At 49.2% G+C, this 24,057-nt stretch overlaps 1 protein-coding gene across 2 annotated transcripts in view; it reads left to right on the forward strand.

The window, feature by feature from the left end:
* sptlc3 (serine palmitoyltransferase, long chain base subunit 3) overlaps positions 1-23,409 on the forward strand; it is a 55,053-nt gene extending 31,644 nt beyond the window's left edge. For both annotated transcript variants that reach the window (XM_078405942.1, XM_078405943.1), the window contains exons 6-12: positions 3,664-3,757; positions 7,341-7,446; positions 10,701-10,920; positions 17,172-17,298; positions 18,300-18,435; positions 19,880-20,009; positions 23,099-23,409. In XM_078405942.1, coding sequence (XP_078262068.1) covers positions 3,664-3,757; positions 7,341-7,446; positions 10,701-10,920; positions 17,172-17,298; positions 18,300-18,435; positions 19,880-20,009; positions 23,099-23,212 — 927 coding nt within the window. In that variant the 3' untranslated portion in view covers positions 23,213-23,409. The remainder of the gene's footprint in view (positions 1-3,663; positions 3,758-7,340; positions 7,447-10,700; positions 10,921-17,171; positions 17,299-18,299; positions 18,436-19,879; positions 20,010-23,098) is intronic.
* Positions 23,410-24,057: the final 648 nt, after the last annotated feature.

Raw genomic sequence — 24,057 nt, forward strand, 5'->3', positions numbered from 1 at the left:
CAGTGAAGACCTGTGGAGCAAACGTCTCGCAGTGAAACAGTGAGCCTGGTGGGGAGTCATAGAGTGATACAGTGTGGAAACAGGCCCTTCAGCCCAACTCGCCCACACCGACAAACATGTCCCAGCTACATTAGTCCGACCTGCCCGCGATCGGTCCACATTCCTCCAAACCTGTCCTATCCATGTATCTGTCTACCTGTCTTAAACGTTGCAATAGTCCCTGCCTCAACTACCTCCTCCAGCAGCTTCAGGTACCACAGTCTAAGAATAAAGGGGAGGCCATTTAAAACTGAGATGAGAATAAACTCAGAGAGTAGTGAATTTGTCCAATTCTCTGCCACAGAAGGCAGTGGAGGCCAATTCACTGGATGAATTTAAAATAGAGTTAGATAGAGCTCTAGGGGCTAGCGGAATCAAGGGATACGGGGAGAAGGCAGGCACGGGTTACTGATTGTGGATGATCAGCCATGATCTCAATGAATGGTGGTGCTGGCTCGAAGGACCAAATGGCCTCCTCCTGCACCTATTTTCTATGTGAAACTTTCCCTGCTCAGCTTAAACCTATGTGTTCTGGTTATCGATTCCCCGGCTCTGGGCAAGAGACTCTGCATCTGCCTGATCTATTCCTCTCATGATTTTATACAATAGACAATAGACAATAGGTGCAGGAGTAGACCATTCAGCCCTTAGAGCCAGCACCGCCATTCAATGCGATCATGGCTGATCACTCTCAATCAGTACCCCGTTCCTGCCTTCTCCCCATACCCCCTCACTCCGCTATCCTTAAGAGCTCTATCCAGCTCTCTCTTGAAAACATCCAACGAACTGGCCTCCAATGCCTTCTGAGGCAGAGAATTCCACACCTTCACCACTCTCTGACTGAAAAAGTTCTTCCTCATCTCCGTTCTAAATGGCCTACCCCTTATTCTTAAACTGTGGCCCCTTGTTCTGGACTCCCCCAACATTGGGAACATGTTTCCTGCCTCTAATGTGTCCAATCCCCTAATTATCTTATATGTTTCAATAAGATCCCCCCTCATCCTTCTAAATTCCAGTGTATACAAGCCCAATCTCTCCAACCTTTCAACATACGACAGTCCCGCCATTCCGGGAATTAACCTAGTGAACCTACGCTGCACGCCCTCCATAGCAAGAATATCCTTCCTCAAATTTGGAGACCAGAACTGCACACAGTACTCCAGGTGCGGTCTCACCAGGGCCCGGTACAACTGTAGAAGGACCTCTTTGCTCCTATACTCAACTCCTCTTGTTATGAAGGCCAACATTCCATTGGCTTTCTTCACTGCCTGCTGTACCTGCATGCTTCCTTTCATTGACTGATGCACTAGGACACCCAGATCTCGTTGAACCCCCCCTCCTCCTAACTTGACACCATTCAGATAATAATCTGCCTTTCTATTCTTACTTCCAAAGTGAATAACCTCACACTTATCTACATTAAACTGCATCTGCCATGTATCCGCCCACTCACACAACCTGTCCAAGTCACCCTGCAGCCTTATTGCATCTTCCTCACAATTCACACTACCCCCCAGCTTAGTATCATCTGCAAATTTGCTAATGGTACTTTTAATCCCTTCGTCTAAGTCATTAATGTATATCGTAAATAGCTGGGGTCCCAGCACCGAACCTTGCGGTACCCCACTGGTCGCCCACTGCCATTCCGAAAGGGACCCATTTATCCCCACTCTTTGCTTTCTGTCTGTCAACCAATTTTCTATCCATGTCAGTACCCTACCCCCAATACCATGTGCTCTAATTTTGCCCACTAATCTCCTATGTGGGACCTTGTCGAAGGCTTTCTGAAAGTCGAGGTACACCACATCCACTGACTCTCCCCTGTCAATTTTCCTAGATCACCACTCGCCCTGCTACACACCAAGGAGTAGAGTCCCAGCCTACTCAACCTCTCCTTATCGATCTTGATACTTCTCTGAAGTTCTCTGAATGCATTCAAGAGAGAGCTAGATAGAGCTCTTAAGGATAGCGGAGTCAGGGGGTATGGGGAGAAGGCAGGAACGGGGTACTGATTGAGAATGATCAGCCATGATCACATTGAATGGCGGTGCTGGCTCAAAGGGCCGAATGGCCTCCTCCTGCACCTATTGTCTATTGACCTCAATTGCTGTCTGTGCGGATTTTTGCACGTTCTCCCTTTGGCCGCGTGGCTTTCCTCTTGGTGCTCCGGTTTCCTCCTACGCAAGACATGCGGGTTTGTAGGTTAATTGGCCTCTGTAAATTGCCTTTAGTGTGCAGGGAGTGGATGGGAAAGTGGGATAACATAGAACTGGTGTGCAGGTGATTGATGCTTGGCGCGGGCTCAGTGGGCTGAAGAAGCCTGTGTCCATGCCGCATCCCTAAACTAAACTGAAATGAAGTTACGAGTGGCCTCATTTTTTTAATTAAAAAAAAAAAAAAATTTAGAGATAAAGCGCGGAAACAGGCCATTCGGCCCACCGGGTCCGCGCCGCCCAGCGATCCCCGCACACTAACACTATCCTACACACACTAGGGGCAATTTTTACACTGACCCAGTCAATTAATCTACGTACCTGTACGTCTTTGGAGTGTGGGAGGAAACCGAAGATCTTGGAGAAAACCCACGCAGGTCACGGGGAGAACGTACAAACTCCGTACAGATGGCGCCCGTAGTCAGGATCGAACCCGAGTCTCCGGCGTTGCATTCGATGTAAGGCAGCAACTCTACCGCTGCGCCACCATGCTGCGCATTCATTAGTCTAATTCAGTGGAACGTATTGGAGACTGCATCGTAGGGCAGCGCAGCGGTAGAGTTGCTGCCTCACAGCGCCAGAGACACCCGGTACCATCCTGACTACCGGTGCTTGCCTGTACGGAGTTTGTACGTTCTACCCGTGACCTGCGTGGGATTTCTCCCAAGACCTTCAGTTTCCTCACACACTCCAAAGACGTACAAGTTTGCAGGTTAATTGGCTTGGTGTAAAAAAAAAAATGTAAAATTGGCCCTAGTGTGTGTGTAGGATGGTGGTAATGTGCGGGGATCGCTGGCCGGCGCGGACCCGGTGGGCCGAAGGGCCTGTTTCCGCGCTGTATCTCTAAACTAAACCAAATCTTCCCCACTGGCCATTACAGCCGACCATTTTCACAGTCTCTCATTGTGCGATCACCAATGTTTACCCATCCAAGGGGAAGAGAAAGGAGCCTTTCATCCGTCCCACCTGTACTGCAGTGGTATTACCACTCAACAGGGATCAAGCCTCGTCTCCCCTTTGCTGTGCACTTAATCCTGAAAGATCAAAGTTTACAAAACTTCACAGATTACACGCAGAGGAGCCCAGGGGGATTAAGTTTATTTAGCTTCAAAGATCAACTCCGTTTAGAATTTGTCGCTCGCGAGCATTAGCAGGATCGGCATGCGTTACTAATTCTGCGTAAACACAGTTCGTAAGGCAAGTGTCACGGGAGTTTTGATCTCTTTCAAATTCTAAACCGGCGCGTTTAAAAAAAAAAAAAGTTTCGTATCGGGGGAGTTGATTTCTATCGCGTTCCAATCGGTGTGTTTTGTTTTAAACGTTTTGTTCTCGGCACGGTGAGTAGGGACGGTGTGTGTCACGTGCCATCTCCCCCCCCATGTCTGACATTCTGCGACTCTTTCCCACGCAGGGCTGCCTTATACTGAGCGATGAGCTAAACCACACATCTCTGATCCTGGGCGCACGTTTGTCGAGTTCAACCATCCGGGTGTTTAAACACAACAGTGAGTGACCACGCCATGTCTACCGCCTGCGCCATGTTTTTAGTACAGTTGAGTTTACAGATACAGCGTGGAAGCAGGCCCTTCGGCCCACCGAGTCCGTGCCGACCAGCGATACCCGCACACTAACACTATCCTACACACACTATGGACAATTTTACTCTTGCACTAAGCCGATTAACCTACAAACCTGTGCGTCTTTGGAGTGTGGGAGGAAACCCAAAGATCTCGGAGAAAACCCACGCAGGTCACGGGGAGAACGTACAAACTCCGTACAGATAGCGCCCGTAGTCGGGATCGAACCAGGGTCCTCCGGCGCTGTAAGGCAGCAACTCTACCGCTGCGCCACCGTGACCACCCTTATAGTAAATAAGTTATAGGAAAGATGTCGTCAAGCTAGAATGGGTGCATAGAAGATTTATGAGGATGTTGCCAGGAGTCGAGGCCCGAGCAATAGGGAGAAGTTGAGCAGGCTGGGTCTCTATTCCTTGGAGCGCAGGAGGATGAGGGGAGATCTTATAGAGGTGTATAAAGTCATGAGAGGAATAGATCGGGTAGGTACACAGAGTCTCTTGCCCAGAGTAGGGGAATCGAGAACCGGAGGACATAGGTTTAAGGTGGGTGAGGGGGGAAAGATTTAATAGAAATCTGAGGAGTAATTTTTTACACAATGGTTGGTGGGTGCATGGAACAAGCTGCCAGAGGAGATAGTTAAGGCAAGTACTATCACCACGTTTAAGAAACAATTACACAGGTACATCTATAGGACAGGTTTATTTGGATATGGGCCAAACGCAGGTAAATCAGACTAGTGTAGATGGGACATGTTGCTCATGATGGGCAAGTTGGGCCGAAGGGCCTGTTTCCACGCTGTATGACACTATGACTCTATCGTAAAAACTGAATCACTTTGCATACTCCCCAAGGGTCTAGGGACTCAAGAATGTTTCATTGTCATTGCTGCAGATATAGACATAGACATGTCCTTCCCTTCCCCCATTCCCTTCCACCAATACTCATAAGTGATAGGAGCAGAATTAGGCCATTCGGCCCATCAAGTCTACTCCGCCATTCAATCAAGGCTGATCTATCTTTGCCTCCCAACCCCATTCTCCTGCCTTCTCCCCATAACCTCTGACACCCGCACTAATCAAGAAACTGTCTATCTCTGCCTTACAAATCTCCGTTGACTTGGCCTCCACAGCCATCCTCTTGCTTCACATTTTGTATAAGAAAATAACTGCAGATGCTGGTACAAATCCCCATCAGTCTGAAGAAGATTCTCGACCCGAAACGTCGCCCATTCCTTCTCTCCTGAGATGCTGCCTGACCCGCTGAGTTACTCCAGCATGTTGTGAATAAATACCTTCACATTTTGTACCTCTTCTCTCTTGATCTGCTTATTTTAGTTTGGTTTGCTTTAGTTTCTTGTCACGTGTGCAGAGGGAGAGTGAAAAGCTTTAGTGCACATATTGTCTCACATTTTCTGTCTTTTCATCTAGTTTTGAGTTGTACTTTTAGAGATACAGGGCGGAAACAGGCCCACCGAGTCCACAATAATACCAAGCCAATTAACCTACAAACCTGTACGTCTTTAGAGTGTGGGTGGAAACTGGAGATTTCGGAGAAAAGTCACGGGGAGAACGTACAAACTCCGTACAGCCAGTATTGAATCCGGGGTCTCTGGCGCTGTGAGGCAGCAACTCTACCGCTGCGCCACCGTGCAGCCCATTCAACGGTGGTCACGGTGGCGCAGCGGTAGAGTTGCTGCCTTACAGCGAATGCAGCGCCGGAGACTCAGGTTTGATCCCGACTACGGGCGCTGTCTGTACGGAGTTTGTACGTTCTCCCCGTGACCTGCGTGGGATTTCTCCGAGATCTTCGGTTTCCTTCGGTTGTAGGTTAATTGGCTTGGTACACGTGACTTTGAACTAAACTGAACTCATGGTGAAGGAGTGAGGAATCCAGAGTATAGGAATTACGGAGTCTATTCTCCCTGGATTGTCACCATGTCGTGGTGGAGAAGCTTGTGTGGTCCTGAGGAAAGATTGAAAAGACTAGGCTTGTATTCACTGGAGTTTAGAAGGATGAGAGGGGATCTTATAGAGACGTTCCTGATTGTGGATGATCAGCCATGATAGAGACGTATAAAATTATAAAAGGACTGGACAAGCTAGATGCAGGAAAAATGTTCCTGGAACCCCGAGTCCGGAACCAAGGGCCACAGTCGTAGAATAAAGGGGAGGCCATTTAAAACTGAGGTGAGAAGAAACTTTTTCACCCAGAGAGTTGTGAATTTGTGGAATTCTCTGCCACAGAGGGCAGTGGAGGCCAAATCACTGGATGGATTTAAGAGAGAGTTAGATAGAGCTCTTGGGGCTAGTGGAATCAAGGGATATGGGGAGAAGGCAGGCACGGGTTACTGATTGTGGATGATCAGCCATGATCACAATGAATGGCGGTGCTGGCTCGAAGGGCCGAATGGCCTCCTCCTATTTTCTATGTTTCTATGAGATCCTGAGAGCGATGCCATCTGGAGCCACGCTCCTGGTAGGGTCACCCATGGCGGTAAGGTCGAGGGGGAGGTCCCTGACAAAGAGCAATCCGACCAAGACCTCAACGGTGGAACAGGCGGAGGATGATAGCTGACTTTAGTGGAGCGTCACAACGGCTGGGAAGGCGGATGGATGAAGGCTGCAGCAGGAAAGGGTCCCCGGTCGTCTTGGACTCCACGCCACTGGATCCTGACCCAGATCTGTCAAGGACCGTGTGGTGGCTGTCTGTGCACCAGTCTCCCCACGTTAAACAAAGTCACGCACAGACGTCCTCCAGAGAGCTGGATAGAGCTCTTAAGGATAGCGGAGTCAGGGGGTATGGGGAGAAGGCAGGAACGGGGTACTGATTGAGAATGATCAGCCATAATCACATTGAATGTCGGTGCTGGCTCGAAGGGCCGACTGGCCTCCTCCTGCACCTATTGTCTATTGTCTATTGACAGTCATACTTGCTTCAATGACCGCCGATGATGATGATGATGATGATGGTCTCAAGGAGTCTGTAATTGTAAAAATGCCCTTGAGTGAGCCGCAGTTTACGTGAATAAATGTGTTTTCTGACAACGAAATGGCAGGGCAAATGTCTGAGGACATTCAGAGGTGCCGGTGGAAGGAATGTCTCTTTGAGAGCGTCAGTAGTGGTTTGGAAAAGCTTTCCCTTGCCAGGGTTGAGCGTCGTAGCAAACAGGAATGCCGCACAACTGGTTGTGAGTGGGATGGTTCGGCGATCTTGCATTCAATGGCTTTTTTTGTCTTGTTGCTTTTTGTTTAGTATGGCTGTGTCCCCCTTTGTTCTCGGCGGTCCCCTTCACCCACACTGGGGTCCCTCGTTGTTCTTGTCAGCCCCCCCCACGCTGGGTCCCTCGTTGTTCTCGGCGCCGGCCCCTTCTCTGACCACCGGCTCTCACGAGCGCAAACACTGCCACGCGCCACGCTTTGCCGTTGATTAAAACCGGAAGAGTTTCCGGGCAGCGTGTTCTGAGTGAGTGTGTACAGTATGTGTACGTGTGTGTGCGTGTGTTGTCCCACAGATCTGCAGAGCCTGGAGAAGCTGCTACGAGACGCGGTGATCAGCGGTCAGCCCCGGACCCACAGACCCTGGAAGAAGATCCTGATTCTGGTGGAGGGGATTTACAGGTGCAGCACTCTCACCTCCTCCCTTCACTCCCTCACCTCTCCCTCACCTCCTACAGCCTCTGTTCCCCTCCAAAACACCTGTGTTCAAATCTGGATAGAGTGGATGTGGGGAGGATGCTTCCACTAGTGGGAGAGTCTGGGACCAGATGTCACAGCCTCAGAATTTAAGGACGTTCCTTTAGGAAGGAGATGAGGAGGGATTTCTTTAGTCAGAGGGCGGTGAATCTGTGGAATTCTTTGCCACACAAGGCTGTGGAGGCCAAGTCAGTGGATATTTTTAAGGCGGAGATAGATAGATTCTTGATTAGTACGTGTGTCAGGGGTTATGGGGAGAAGGCAGGGGAATGGGGTTAGGAGGGAGAGATAGATCAGCCATGATTGAATGGCGGAGTAGACGAATGGCCTAAATCTGCTCCTATCACTTATGACCTGATGACTAGGGTTCAGGTGTATCAGTTCAGGGATCTGTGCTGTGAAGGTGAATGTGATGTTCCTCTTTTTTTAGTTTGTTTATTTAGTTCTTTTATTCAGTTAGTTTTTTAGTTTAGTTTAGTTTATTGTCACGTGTACTGAGGTACAGTGAAAGGCCAGGGTTCAAGCTGGAAAGCGTGCAGAGATTTACGAGGATGTTGCCAGGACTAGAGGGCGTGAGCTACAGGGAGAGGTTGAGCAGGCTGGGTCTCTATTCCATGGAGCGCAGGAGGATGACGGGTGATCTTATAGAGGTGTACAAAAGCATGAGAGGAATAGATCGGGTAGTTGCACAGAGTCTCTTGCCCCAGAGCGGGTGAATCGAAGACCAGAGGACATAGGTTCAAGGTGAAGGAGGAAAGATTTAATTGGAATTTGAGGGGTAACTTTTTCGCACAAAGGGCGGTGGGTGTATGAAACGAGCCACCAGAGGAGGTGGTTGAAGCTGGGACCATCCCAACATTTATGATACAGTTAGACAGGTACATGGATAGGACAGGTTTGGAGGGATCTGGGCCAAACGCAGGCAGGTGGGACTAGTGTAGCTGGGACATGTTGGGCTGAAGGGCCTGTTTCTACGCTGCATCACTCTACGACTATGAACAGCTACAGAAAGGCCTCGGGAGGTTTGCTTGAATCCGAGCAGACCTATATGAATATTTAATCGTCTTTGATGAAAACAGAGCAGAGAGTTGTTGCAATCACACGGCCCACTTCACAATAATCACAGATGTGCAGTGAATTCAACAAGGTCAGGTTGTCGATTAAAATTGTGAAACAGTTCTGTCTATTCAGCCTGAGTTCTAAGCTCAGAGCTCTTCATTCAAAGCTCACAGTAATTGAGGCTGGGACTATCCCGACATTTAAGAAACATTTAGACAGGTACATGGACAGGACAGTTCGATTTATTCACAAAATGCTGGAGTAACTCAGCAGGTCAGGCAGCATCTCGGGAGAGAAGGAATGGGTGACGTTTCGGGTCGAGACCCTTCTTCAGACTGACAGGACAGGTTTGGAGGGATATGGATCAAACCTGGGCAGGTGGGACTAGTGTAGCTGGGACATGTTGGCCGGTGTGGGCAAGCTGGGCCGAAGGGCCTGTTTCCACGCTGTATCACTCTATGACTCTATAAGTTGTATACATAAGACAATAACTGCAGATGCTGGTACAAATCGACAGTATTTATTCACAAAATGCTGGAGTAACTCAGCAGGTCAGGCAGCAACTCAGGAGAGAAGGAATGGGTGACGTTTCGGGTCGAGACCCTTCTTCAGACTGATGTCAGGGGGGCGGGACAAAGGAAGGATATAGGTGGAGACAGGAAGATAGAGGGAGATCTGGGAAGGAGGAGGGGAAGAGAGGGACAGAGGAACTATCTAAAGTTGGAGAAGTCGATGTTCATACCACTGGGCTGCAAGCTGCCCAGGCGAAATATGAGGTGCTGTTCTTCCAATTTCCGGTGGGCCTCACTATGGCACTGGAGGAGGCCCATGACAGAAAGGTCAGACTGGGAATGGGAGGGGGAGTTGAAGTGCTTGGCCACCGGGAGATCAGTTTGGTTAATGTGGACCGAGCGCAGGTGTTGAGCGAAGCGATCGCCGAGCCTGCGCTTGATTTCGCCGATGTAAATAAGTTGACATCTAGAGCAGCGGATGCAATAGACGAGGTTGGAGGAGGTGCAGGTGAACCTTTGTCTCACCTGGAAAGACTGTTTGGGTCCTTGGATGGAGTTGAGGGGGGAGGTAAAGGGACAGGTGTTGCATCTCGTGCGGTTGCAAGGGAAAGTGCCCGGGGTTGGGGTGGTTTGGGTAGGAAGGGACGAGCGGACCAGGGAGTTACGGAGGGAACGGTCTCTGCGGAACGCAGGGAGGGGAGGGGATGGGAAGATATGGCCAGTGGTGGGGTCCCGTTGTAGGTGACGGAAATGTTGGCGGATGATTTGTTGGATATATATATATAAGTTGTCTATATAAGTTGTAAAATTTTCGTTGCGTGCTGACCAGTCAGCGGAAAGACTAAACGTGATTACAATCGAGCCGTCCACAGTGTACAGATACATGATATTTAGTGCAAGATACAGTTCAGTATAGTCTGGTTAGAGATAGTAACGAGGTAGATAGTAGCTCAGAACCTGTACATGATTCCAACCGAGCCGTCCACAGTATGTTGATGCTGGCTTTGAGGAACCCAGGGAACATTCCGGAAACAGGTCTCCATGCGTTTCCTTCTGTCTTGTTGCCCCTAGAGTCATAGAGTGATACAGTGTGGAAACTAGGCCCTTTATGGCCCAACTTGCCAACATGTCCCAGCTACACTACTCTCTGTCTGCCCTGTCCTATCCGTGAACCTGTCCAAATGTTTCTTAAACGTTGGGATAGTCCCAGCCTCAACTACCTCCTCTGGCGGCTTGTTCCATACACCCACCACCCTTTGTGTGAAAAAGTTACCCCTCGGATTCATATTAAATCTTTTCCCCTTCACCTTAAACCTATGTCCTCTGGTCCTCGATTCCCCTACTCTGGGCAAGAGACTCTTGCCCTTCCATCTACCTCATTGGTGCATCTACCCGATCTATTCCTCTCATGATTTTCCTCTCAAGATCGCCCCTCATCCTCCTGCCCTCCATGGAATAGAGACCCAGCCTGCTCAACCTCTCCCTGTTGCCCACGCCCTCTAGTCCCGGCAACATCCTCGTAAATCATTTCTGAACCCTTTCAAGCGTGGCAATATCTTTCCTGTAACGCGGTGCCCAGAAGTGAACGCAATACTCTTGTCGTTGCAGCATGGAGGGTTCGATGGTGCGTCTGCCGGAGATCGTGGCACTGAAGAAGAAGTATAAGGCCTACCTGTACTTGGACGAGGCGCACAGCATCGGGGCGGTGGGGCCTACGGGCCGGGGCGTGGTGGAGTACTTCGGGGTGGACCCGGCCGATGTGGACGTGCTGATGGGAACCTTCACCAAAAGTTTCGGGGCCACCGGAGGGTACATCGCCGGCAAGAAGGTCGGTGTGAAGGTCCAGGGTAACCTGCTCCCCTCCCCCCACCCCCCCCTCAAAAGGTATTAGGGTTAGGGTTATAAATCGCAGCGAGTCGTGGACGCAGCCCAGACCATCGCACAAACCAACCTCCCTTCCACTGACTCCATCTACACCCCGCGCTGCCTCGGCAAGGCCAGCAGCATCATCAAGGACCATTCTCACCCCGGCCACTCCCTCTTCTCCCCTCTCCCTCTCTACAAACGGTACAGAAGTGTGAAAACGCACACCTCCAGATTCAGGGACAGTTTCTTCCCAGCTGTTATCGGGCAACTGAACCGTCCTACCGCAAACTAGAGAGCAGACTTATCCTCTCCCATCTACCACATTGGTGACCCTCGGACTACCTTTGATCGGACCTTGCTGGCTTTACCTTGCACTAAATCTTTAGATTTTAGATCATATCGAAACGTATAAGATTATTAAGGGGTTGGACACGTTAGAGGCAGGAAACATGTTCCCAATGTTGGGGGAGTCCAGAACAAGGGGCCACAGTTTAAGAATAAGGGGTAGGCCATTTAGAACGGAGATGAGGAAAATCTTTTTCAGTCAGAGAGTTGTAAATCTGTGGAATTCTCTGCCTCAGAAGGCAGTGGAGGCCAATTCTCTGAATGCATTCAAGAGAGAGCTAGATTGAGCTCTTAAGGATAGCGGAGTCAGGGGGTATGGGGAGAAGGCAGGAACGGGGTACTGATTGAGAATGATCAGCCATGATCACATTGAATGGCGGTGCTGGCTCGAAGGGCCAAATGGCCTCCTCCTGCACCTATTGTCTATTGTCTATAAACGTTATTCCCTTATGTATCTGAACACTGAATGGCTCTATTGTAATCATGTATTGTCTTTCCGCTGACTGGTTAGCACGCAACAAAAGCTTTTAACTGTACCTCGGTACACGTGACAATAAACTGAACTGAAACTGAAACTAAACTGAGCAGACAAAAGATCAAGCTGATTGATACAGATGGGGATTAACATAGATGGGCAGTGTGTGTAGGAAGGAAATGCAGATGTTGGTTTAAACCAAAGATAGACACAAAAAGCTGGAGTAACTCAGCATGTCAGGCAGCATCTCTGGAGAAAAGGAAAGGGTGACATTTTGGGTCGAGACCCTTCTTCAATCAGGGGAATGGGAGACGAGAGATAAAGACGGTGATATAGAGAGATATAGAACAAATGAACGTGGATATTGTTCAAGGCTGGAGCGATTGGGCTTGTATACACTGGAATTTAGAAGGATGAGGGGGGATCTTATTGAAACGTGTAAGATAATTAGGGGATTGGACACATTAGAGGCAGGAAACATGTTCCCAATGTTGGGGGAGTCCAGAACAAGGGGCCACAGTTTAAGAATAAGGGGTAGGCCATTTAGAACGGAGATGAGGAAGAACTTTTTCAGTCAGAGAGTAGTGAAGGTGTGGAATTCTCTGCCTCAGAAGGCAGTGGAGGCCAGTTCGTTGGATGCTTTCAAGAGAGAGCTGGATAGAGCTCTTAAGGATAGCGGAGTGAGGGGGTACTGATTGAGAGTGATCAGCCATGATCGCATTGAATGGCGGTGCTGGCTCGAAGGGCTGAATGGCCTACTCCTGCACCTATTGTCTATTGTCTATTGATAGGCACTCAGTTCAGTTGAGTTAATTGTCACGTGTGCCGAGGTACAGTGAAAAACTTTAGTTCCGTGCTACCCAGTCAGCGGTAAGACGACACATGATTACAATCGAGCCATTTACAGTGTACAGATACACGATAATGGAATAATGTTTTGTGCAAGGTAAAGCCAGCAACGTCTGATCAACGATAATGCATTGAAGGGTCTATTTCAGAAGCCAGGATCCCATTGACTTACAAATTCGAAAGAGAAAATGGAGTTGGATTGGACACCCCCTCAGAAATCCTGCCACAAACATCACCCGGCAAGCCCTGAACTGGAACCCCCCCCAAGGAAAAAGGAAAAGAGGTGGCCCCAGGAACAGCTGGAGAAGAGGTGTCCAGGCAGAAGTGTCTGGGAGTGGGCTCAACTGGGGAGATCTGGAAAGAACCGCCAACAACCGAGTGAGGTGGAGGACATTTGTCAATGGCCTATGCTCCCTAGAGGAGCCAAGGGCTTAAGAAGAAGAAGAAGTAGAACACAAGCTGCCAGAGGCACGTACAGTTTACGTACAGTTTATGTACAGCTGGACTGCATCTCCAAAGGCCACCTACTGCTGATTATTGTCTTGTTCTGAAGGTAGCTCCCCGCCCAAAACGTCACCCGTCTATTCCCTCCACAGATGCTGCCTGACCCGCTGAGTTCCACCAGCACTTTGTGCTTTTCTCTGCTCTTCCCTTGTGCTGTTAGGACCCTCTCTCAGCCTTTAAACCAGTGAGTTTAGACTTTCGAGACACATCGCGGAAACAGGCTCTTCGGCCCACCGAGTCCTTGCCGACCAGCAACACCCCTCCCCACCCCCCCCCTCCCGTAAACTAGCGCGATCCCACAAACTAGGGACAATTTACAATTGTTACCGAACCCCTTTAACCTACAAACCCGTACGTCTTTGGAGTGTGGGAGGAAACCGGAGCGCCCGGAGAAAACCCATGCAGATCACGGGGAGAACGTACAAACTCCGTACAGACAGCACCCGTAGTCAGGATGGAGCCCGGGTCCCTGGTGCCTTAAGGCAGCAACTCTACCGCTGCGGTACCGTGGATGGAACAGGAGACAACACTTTCCTCTGCTTAGGAAAGAACTGCAGATGCCGGTTTAAATCGAAGATATACAAAAAAAATGCTGGAGTAACTCAGCGGGACAGGCAGCATCTCTGGATAGAAGGAGAGAAGGAATGGGTGACGTTTCGGGTCGAGACCATTGATCAGACTGATGAAGGGTCTCGACCTGAAATGCCACCCATTCCTTCTCTCCAGAGACGCTGCCTGTCCCGCTGAGTTACTCCAGCATTTTGTGTCTACTTTCCTACGTACGCCTGACTATCATTTGTTTACTGAACACAGCGGCACAATGATACAGTTTGCATCAAAGCACCGAGGCACAAGCGCGACTGATTTACATTGAGGAAGCACAGCGAATGAATGAATGATACTCTATTGGCACATGTGACAAGACACAGTGATATTCTATGTTTTGCACACCCAGGGTATGCAAAGAGTGGCCACATAAAGAGCACCTACAAATTTACAAACGTATTCCATGTTACAATCAGCTGGCACGACTACCAGAGACCCGGGTTCCATCCTGACTACGAGTGCTGTCTGTACGGAGTTTGCACGTTCTCCCCCTGACCTGCGTGGGTTTTCTCCGGGTGCTCCGGTTTTCCTCCCACATCCCAAAGACGTGTGGGTTTGTGGGTTAATTAGCCCTATGTAAACTGTCCCGGGTGCGTTGGGAGGGGTAGAATTGTTGAGAGTATGTTCAGGAGAACGTTGTGACGTAGTCATATCTACAAGGGAAATCGTACCACGGGACCTTGGGTCTCTTGGCCGAACTGGGGAACCGCAGATGCTGGAATCTTGCGCAGAGCGCAAAGTGCTGGAGTAACTCAGCTGGTCAGGCAGCATCGGTGGAGGACACGGATAGGTGACGTTTCAGGTTGGGACTCTTCTTCAGAGTTTAAGGTAGAGGACATTGGTTTAAGGTGAAGAGCAAAATATTTAATGGGAACCTGGGGTTGTTGAGGCTGGGACCATCCCAACATTTAAGAAACAGTTAGACAGGTACATGGATAGGACAGGTTTGGAGGGATATGGACCAAACGCAGGCAGGTGGGACTAATGTAGCTGGGGCATGTTGGTCAGTGTGGGCAAGTTGGGCTGAAGGGCCTATTTCCACACTATCACTCTATGACTAATATTTATTTAACCACAGAAAATACAACTTTCCCGCTGAGTTACACCAGCACTTTTCCTTTTAAAATTTCCCAACCATTTCCCCCATAGGTTCTTTTGATGGAGAAGTCTAAAATATCTTTATGGTCAGTAACTCTTTGCATTTTGCAGTTTTAGCTCGGGCAATTTGTAAATCATTGGTAAATTAAATGGATCAAATGGCGTTGGAATGGATTGCAAGGTTGCAGTACTTGTGGAGGCCAGCCGAGGGTGCTAATGAGCAATGTATGTCTAACCTTGTGCAGCACTGCCTCTCGCAGTTGTCTGATGGTATGGCAGGTACCGGAGAAATTAGGATTCAAGGAACTGCAGATGCTGGTTTACAAAAGAAGACACAAAGTACTGGAGTAACTCAGTGGGTCAGGCAGCATCTCTGGAGAACACGGATAGGTGACGTTTCAGGTTGTGTCTGATGAAGGGTCTTGACCTGAAATGTCACCTATCCATGTTCTCCAGAGATGCTGCCTGACCCGCTGAGTTACTCCAGCACTCTGTGAAACGTCACCTATCCATGTTCTCCACGGATGCTGCCTGACCCACTGAGTTACTCCAGCACTCTGGGAACGTCACCTATCCATGTTCTCCACAGATGCTGCCTGACCCGCTCCAGCACTTTGTGTTTATTTTTCCTGAGAAATTAGTCTTTTTCTGACCGCTTGTGATTTCTTCAATATTTCCACATTCACAAGAAACAGGAATTGGGAGCAGGAGTTGCCCACGTTGGCGCAGCTGCTAGAGCTGCTGCCTCACAGCGTCAGAGACCTGGGTTCAATCCTGACCTTGGGTGCTGTCTGTGCAGAGTTTACACGTTCTCCCTGTGACCACATGGGTTTCCTCCGGGGGGCTCCGGGTTCATCCCGCATCCCAATGACGTGCGGGTTTGTAGGTTAATTGGCCCTCTGTAAATTCCCACCTCGTGTGTAAGGAGTGGATGTGCAAATGGGATGAGGTTGAGCAAGTGTGGTCGGGCGATCTCTGATCGACGTGGACCCGGTCGGATGAAGGGCATGTTACCTTTGCTGTATCTGCAACATAAATTAACTGAACTAGGGGCAGCACAATGGCACAGCTGGTGAAGCTGCTGCCTCACAGCGCCAGAGACCTGGGTACAATGTGTAGGAAAAAAACTGCAGATGCTGGTTTAAATCGAAGGAAGACACAGAATGCTGGAGTAACTCAGCGGGTCAGGCAGCATCTCGGGAGAGAAGGAATGGGTGACGTTTCGGGTTGAGATTATGCTTTCCCTTTCTATCCCCTCCCCCTTCCCAGTTCTCCCACTAGTCTTACTGTCTCCGACTACATTCTACCTCTGTTCCGCCCACTCCCCTTCCATCAGTCTGAAGAAGGGTCTCGACCCGAAACGTCACCCATTCCTCCTCTCCCGGGATGCTGCCTGACCTGCTGAGTTACTCCAGCATTTTGTGTCTACCTTCGACCTGAGTTCAATCCTGGCCTCGGGTACTCTCTGTGTGGAGTTTGCACGTTCTCCCCGTGACCACGTGGGTCTCTTCCAGGTGCTCCGGTTTCCCCCCACATTCCAGGTTTGCAGGTTAATCAGGCTCTGCAAATTGTCACATTGTCCCTCGTGTCTAGGATACAACCAGTGTACGGGTGGGTGATCACTGGTCAGTGTGGACTCGATGGGCCGAAGGGCCTGTTTCCAAGCTGTATCTCTAAAACTAAAACGCTAGACCTGACCACCACGCCCTGTCAACTAATGGAACCACTTCAGTCCCATCGCGTCTGAACAAAACCGGTCAGCTACTTCCTGAAAGACAACAGACAATAGACAATAGGTGCAGGAGTAGGCCATTCAGCCCCTCGAGCCAGCACCACCATTCAATGTGATCATGGCTGGTCGGGGGTGTCAGAGGTTATGGGGTGAAGGCAGGAGAATGGGGTTAGGAGGGAGAGATAGATCAGCCACGATAGAATGGCAGAGTGGACTTGCTGGGCCGAATGGCCTAATTCTGCTCCAAATGAACTAAAGGAACAGCTGTCCAATACGATATCACAATATCAGGCCAATTTGATGCTGAAAGCGTCTAATCCAGGCATCATTTTGGTAAACCTCCCCTGCACTGTCTCCAAATCCAGCACATCCTGTGAATCTGTGGGAGTCATTGCCACAGACGGCTGTAAAGGACAAGTTGATGGATATTTCTAAGGTGTAGCTTGACTGATTCTGGATTAGTGCGGGTGTCAGGGGTTACGGGGAGAAGGCAGGAGAACGGGGTTGAGAGGGAGAGATAGATCGGCCACGATTGAATGGTGATGGGGCGGATGGTCTCATTCTGCTGCGGTGATTGATGACATTGTGGCCTTATCTCTTGCAGGAGCTCGTGGACTACATACGAGGCTATTCCCACAGTGCTGTCTACGCCACCTCAATGCCTCCACCGATAGCAGAACAAATTATCAGATCACTAAAATGTCTCATGGGACTCGACGGGTCAACTTTAGGTGAGAATCGAACTGAATAGATCTTACTTTAATGTTTGACGGGACAAAAACTGGGTGGGCCGAGGACCGGTTATTATGCTGTACCTGCAAAGTAAACTAAACTGAACCATGGTGGCATGGGACATGCACGCTGGCCAGCATGGGCAAGTTGGGCCAAAGGGCCTGTTTCTACGCGGTATCACACTGTGACTGTAGACACAAAGTGCTGGAGTAACTCAGCGGGTCAGTTTTGGGATGTTCTGTCGGGGCCAGAATTAGACGCAGGCTGAATATAAGGATATGTACAATGCGGAGAATGTTAGGTGGGGAGGGGGAAGGGTGATGGGGGGGAAGAACAAGGACGACTTTGTAACTTTATGTGGCGCCCTTTACGTGGCGACTGTTTGCATACCTTGGATATGCAAAACAAAGAATATCACTGTGTCTTGTCACAAGTGACAATAAAGTATTTCTTCATTCATTCACTCCTTCACTCATTCATTCACTCATTCATTCACTCATTCACTCGTTCATTCACTCGTTCACTCATTCATCCGTTCATTCATTCACTCGTTCATTCATTCATTCACTCGTTCATTCGTTCATTCATTCACTCGTTCATTCATTCGTTCACTCGTTCATTCATTCGTTCACTCATTCATTCACTCATTCATTCATTCACTCATTCATTCGTTCATTCATTCACTCGTTCATTCGTTCATTCATTCATCCGTTCACTCATTCATTCACTCATTCACTCGTTCATTCATTCATTCACTCATTTGTTCATTCACTCGTTCATTCATTCACTCATTCATTCACTCGTTCATTCAGTCGTTCACTCATTCATTCACTCATTCACTCATTCATTCGTTCATTCATCCGTTCATTCGTTCACTCGTTCATTCATTCATTCACTCATTCATTCACTCGTTCATTCGTTCATTCATTCGTTCATTCATTCACTCATTCATTCTCTCATTCACTCGTCCACTCACACCGCTCTGCTCTCTCCCCCACAGGTATTGAGCGGGTGAGGCAACTGGGCATCAACACTCGCTACTTCAGGCAGCGGCTACGAGAGCTGGGATTCATCACCTACGGCAACGATGACTCCCCCGTGGTGCCCCTGCTCCTCTACATGCCGGGGAAAGTCGGGTACGAACCACCCTCCCGTCACCCCCTCCTTCCGCAACATTGTTTTAGCTTCCACCATTTTAGTGACGGTTTAGTTTACACCCACAGGAAATCGCAGCGAATTGTGGGCACAGGCCAGACCATCGCACGAACCAACCTCCCTTCCACTGACTCCATCTACACCTCGCGCAGCCTCGGCAAGGCCAGCAGCCCAGACCATCGCACGAACCAACCTCCCTTCCACTGACTCCATCTACACCTCACGCTGCCTCGGCAAGGCCAGCAGCATCATCAAGGACCAGTCTCACCCCGGCCACTCCCTCTTCTCCCCTCTCCCATCGGGCAAACGTATAGAAGTGTGAAAACGCACACCTCCAGATTCAGGGACAGTTGCTTCCCAGCTGTTATCAGGCAACTGAACCATCCTACCACAACCAGAGAGCAGTCTGAACTACTATCCACCTCATTGGTGACCCTCGGACTTTCTTTGATTGGACTTTGCTGGCTTTACCTTGTACTAAACGTTATTCCCTTATCATGTATCTGCACACTGTAAATGGCTCGATTGTAATCACGTGTTGTCTTCCTGCTGACCGGTTAGCACGCAACTAAAACTTTTCACTGTACCTCGGCACACGTGACAATGAACTAAACTGAACTCTCCATCCCACACACTTGATCCATCTGCTCAGCAGTCCGACACACGCAAACCTCAGACCCACAGACCAACACACTCACAACCCCCCCACTCACCATCGTCTAAACCCAGACACGCCATCGAACGGCAACTAAAAACAACGTGTCCACCTATCGCTTCATCATCCTGATCTTTAAGGTTTAGTTTAGTTTAGAGTGGACCGCTTGATTGTAATTGTGTTTACTCTATCCGCTGACTGGGCAGTACGGAACAAAAGCTATTCACTGTACCTCGGCACACGTGACAGTAAACTAAACTGAAACTGAGGTGAGAAGGAACTTTTTCACCCAGAGAGTTGTGAAGTTGTGGAATTCTCTGCCACAGAGGGCAGTGGAGGCCAAATCACTGGATGGATTTAAGAGAGACTTAGATAGTGCTCCAGGGGCTAGTGGAATCAAGGGGTATGGGGAGAAGGCAGGCACGGGTTATTGATTGGGGACGATGAGCAATGATCACAATGAATGGCGCTGCTGGCTCGAAGGGCCGAATGGCCTCCTCCTGCACCTATTTTCTATGTTTCTAAACTGAACTGGAAAAAAACCTGATCTATGTGATTGCCAATTGTTGTTGCTGTTGCTATTACATAGAAACGTAGAAAATAGGTGCAGGAGGAGGCCATTTGGCCCTTCGAGGCAGCAGGGCCACTCATTGTGATCATGGCTGATCATGGCGATAATGCTGTGGCTGCTGCAGCTTTTGCTGCTGTTGTTGCTGTTGTTGCCATTGTTTACCACAGGGAGTCAGTGTAACGGACCATTCTTCTTTCAGTGCGTTTGCCAGAAGGATGTTGCAGAAGAACATCGGGGTGGTGGTGGTGGGGTTCCCCGCCACGCCCATCGTTGAGTCCCGCGCTCGCTTCTGCCTCTCCGCCGCCCACACACGCCAGATGCTTGACACGGTCAGTCTCTCCCGCTCGATGACAACATACAACATACAACGCACTAATGCGCATTAACATATGCTAGCAAAGGTGGTGCAGCGAAAAGGTTGCTGCCTTATGGCGCTTGCAGCACCAGAGAGCCGGGTTCCATACCGACTACGGGCGCCGTCTGTACGGAGTTTGTACGTTCTCCCCGTGACCTGCGTGGGTTTACTCCGAGATCTTCGGTTTCCTCCCACGCTCCAAAGACGTGCAGGTTTGCAGGCTAATTGGCTGGGGTTTGTATAATTGGTATAAGTGTAAATTGTGCCTCGTGTTGTGTAGTGGTTGGTGCTGGTCGGTGTGGACTCTGGGCCGAAGGGCCTGTTTCCGTGCTGTAACTCTAAACTGAAAACTAAAATAACAAAAAAGTTAATTTGCAAGTTGGATCGGTAGTAAGGAAGGCAAATGCAATTTATTTCAGGAGGGCTAGAATGCAAAGACAGGCCTACTGTGTAATGCTGAAGCTCTACAAGGCGCTGGTCAGACCACATTTGGAGCATTTGTGAGCAATTTTGGGCACCATTATCTGAGGAAGGATGTGCTGCCCCTGGAGAGGGTCCAGAGGAGGTTTACAGGAATGATCCCAGGAACGAGTGGGTTAACCTATGATGAGCGTTTGACAACACTGGGCCTGTACTCGCTGGAGTTTAGAAGGATGAGGGGGGACCTCATTGAAACATACAGAATAGAGAAAGGCTTGGATAGAGTGGATGTGGAGAGGGAGAATCTAGGACCAGAGGTCATAGCCTCAGAATAAAAGGACGTTCTTTTAGGAAGGAAATGAGGAGGAATTTATTTCTTCATACAGACCACCAAACGGCAGTAGGGAGGTTGGGGATAGCATCAAGCAGGAAATTAGGGATGCGTGTAGCAAAGGTACAGCGATTATCATGGGTGACTTTAATCTACATATAGATTGGGCCAACCAAATTGGTAGCAGCTCTGAAGAGGAGATTTCCTGGAATGTATACGGGATGATTTTATAAACCAATATGTAGAGGAACCGACCAGAGGGCAGGCCATCCTGGACTGGGCATTGTGTAATGAGGAAGGGTTAGTTCGCGATCTTGTTGTGCAAGGCCCCTTAGGCAACAGTGGCCATAACATGGTGGATTTCTGCATTAGGGTGGAGAGTGACATGGTTAATTCAGAGACTAGGGTCCTGAACTGAAAGAAAGGAGACTTTGAAGGTATGAGATGGGAATTGGTTAGGATAGACTGGCAAATTATACTTAAAGGGTTGGCGGTGGAGATGCAATGGCGAAGATTTAAAGACCGCATGGATGACCTCCAAAAATTGTTCATCCCTGTCTGGCGAAAAAATAAAATGGGGAAGGTGGCTCAACCGTGGCTAACGAGGGGAATCAAGGATAGTGTAACACAACAGTGACACAACTGACGTCCTGGTGCCATCGCAACAACCTGGGGCTCAATGCTCTTAAGACAGTGGAACTGATTGTAGACTTTAGGAGAGCTCCCCCTCCCCTCCCCCCACTCACCATCAACAACACCACAGTCACATCTGTGGAGTCATTTGAGTTCCTTGGAACCATCATCTCCAGGGACCTTAAATGGGGGGGCCACATCGACTCCACAGTCAAAAAGGCCCAACAGAGGATGTACTTCCTGCGGCAGCTGAGGAAACACAATCTGCCACAGGCAATGATGGTCCAATCCTATACTGCCATCGTAGAGTCTGTCCTCACCTTCTCCATCATGGTCTGGTTTGGCTCAGCCACCAAGCACGACATCCGGAGGCTGCAACGGATCGTTCGCACAGCTGAGAAGGTTGTTGGCTGCAACCTTCCCCCCCCATTGACGAACTGTACACTGCAAGGGCCAGGAAGCGAGCGGGCAAGATCATCTCTGACCACTCTCACCCTGGCCACAAACTCTTTGAAGCACTTCCCTCTGGAAGGCAACTCCAGACTGTCAAAGCAGCCACAGCCAGACATAAAAACTGCTTTTTTCCGTGGGTAGTAGCTCTACTGGTGGTATTGTGTGCAATGTTGGTCTCCAAATTTGAGGAGTGTCATTCTTGCTATTGAGGGAGTGCAGCGTAGGTTCACCAGGTTAATTCCCGGGATGTCGGGACTGACATATGAGGAAAGAATGGGTTGACTGGGCTTGTATTCACTGAAATTTAGGATGAGAGGAAACCTTATAGAAACATATAAAATTCTTCAGGGATTGGACAGGCTAGATGCAGGAAAAATGTTCCCAATGTTGGGGGAGTCCAGAACCAGGGACCACAGTTTAAGAATAAGGGGTAGGCCATTTAGGACTGAGATGAGGAAAAGATCTTTTCACCCAGAGAGTTGTGAATCTCTGGAAATCTCTGGCACAGAAGGCAGTGGAGGCCAATTCACTAGATGTTTTCAAGAGGGAGTTAGATATAGCTCTTAGGGCTAACGGAATCAAGGGGTATGGGGAGAAACCAGGAACTGGGTCCTGATTTTAGATGACCAACCATGATCATATTGAATGGCGGTGCTGGCTCCAAGGGCAACTCCTGTACCTATCTTTCTATGTTTCTAGTCAGAGGGTGGTGAATCTGTGGAATTCATTGCTACAGACAACTGTGGAGGCCAAGTCAATGGATATATTTAAGGCAGAGATAGATAGATTCTTGATTAGTAGGGGAGTCCGGGGTTATGGGGTTATGAAGGCAGGGGAATGGGGTTGAGAGGGGGAGATAGACCAGCCATGATCGACAATAGACTGTAGGTGCAGGAGGAGGCCATTCGGCCCTTCGAGCCAGCACCGCCATTCAATGTGATCATGGCTGATCATTCTCAATCAGTACCCCGTTCCTGCCTTCTCCCCATACCCCCTGACTCCGCTATCCTTAAGAGCTCTATCTAGCTCTCTCTTGAATGCATTCAGAGAATTGGCCTCCACTGCCTTCTGAGGCAGAGAATTCCACAGATTCACAACTCTCTGACTGAAAAAGTTTTTCCTCATCTCAGTTCTAAATGGCCTACCCCTTATTCTTAAACTGTGGCAGAGTAGACTTGTTGGGCCGAATGACCTTGAACGTATGAACAACGTATGATCCATTGCAGGTGTTGGACGTCCTGGATGAGATGGGCGACTACCTGAGGTTCAAGTACTCCCGACGGGCCCCTTCCACTCGACCCGAACTCTACGACGAATCCAACTTTGAGCTGGAAGACTAGAGCTCCTTCCGACCCACCAAATGTGAGACGAGGAGTGGAGACGGCGCGAGACTCCTCTTCAACGTTCACGGACCAGCGGGGCAGAGCGAGAAGGGAGGGCGGACATCCCAAACCCCACACCGGGAGCAGGAGCAGGAGCACACAGTGGACCTTTGGGCGACACGCCACCAACACCCATCCTCCGGTACAGTGTGTCGGTCGGTGTGGGTGGGTGGGGTCGGGGGAGAGAGGCCTCAGGTGGTGGGGTGGGATGGGGAAGGGGGTAAGACCAAAGGGGAAGACTCTGAAAACCTTGTTCGACCTGCTGCTCATGTTCGTTCTGCAGATGTTCTTTGTTCAATCACCCTTTTTGCCTTTTTCCGGAGTCTCTTTTTTGAAACACAAAAAAAAAAAGAAAAGACACAAAAAACACAGTTGTTGTTACTGCGAGCAGGCCCTTGAAATGTATATTTATCTTTATCTGTGATTACTGCAATAAATAATCATTCATGAATTAGCCAAAACGTTAAACTCAGGCATGTTTAGGTGGGGTTTGTGTTGTATATTCAATCACATGCACTCGGATTTCCAGGCTGACTTGGGTCCAGTCTGTAGAATGGAGGGAAATAGATGTTTAGTCGGCGTAAATGTTGCCAAAGACGAATTATCTAATCATTTTGTTGAAATGTTTGAAGGAGATAAAAAACAAAAAATATATATGTAAATACACAGAAAATTATAATTTTTGTAAACTTTTTTCCGGGGGGGGGCTCCTTTTGAGTCTCGTTTAAAAATTAAAAAAGGCATTGTGTTTCGAACGTTTAGCGACACATTTGGAAAGTTGGCGGCCCAACTGTGCGGGTTCG

This window comes from Rhinoraja longicauda, chromosome 9 (assembly GCF_053455715.1).
Source record: "Rhinoraja longicauda isolate Sanriku21f chromosome 9, sRhiLon1.1, whole genome shotgun sequence".
Lineage (NCBI taxonomy): Eukaryota > Metazoa > Chordata > Chondrichthyes > Rajiformes > Arhynchobatidae > Rhinoraja > Rhinoraja longicauda.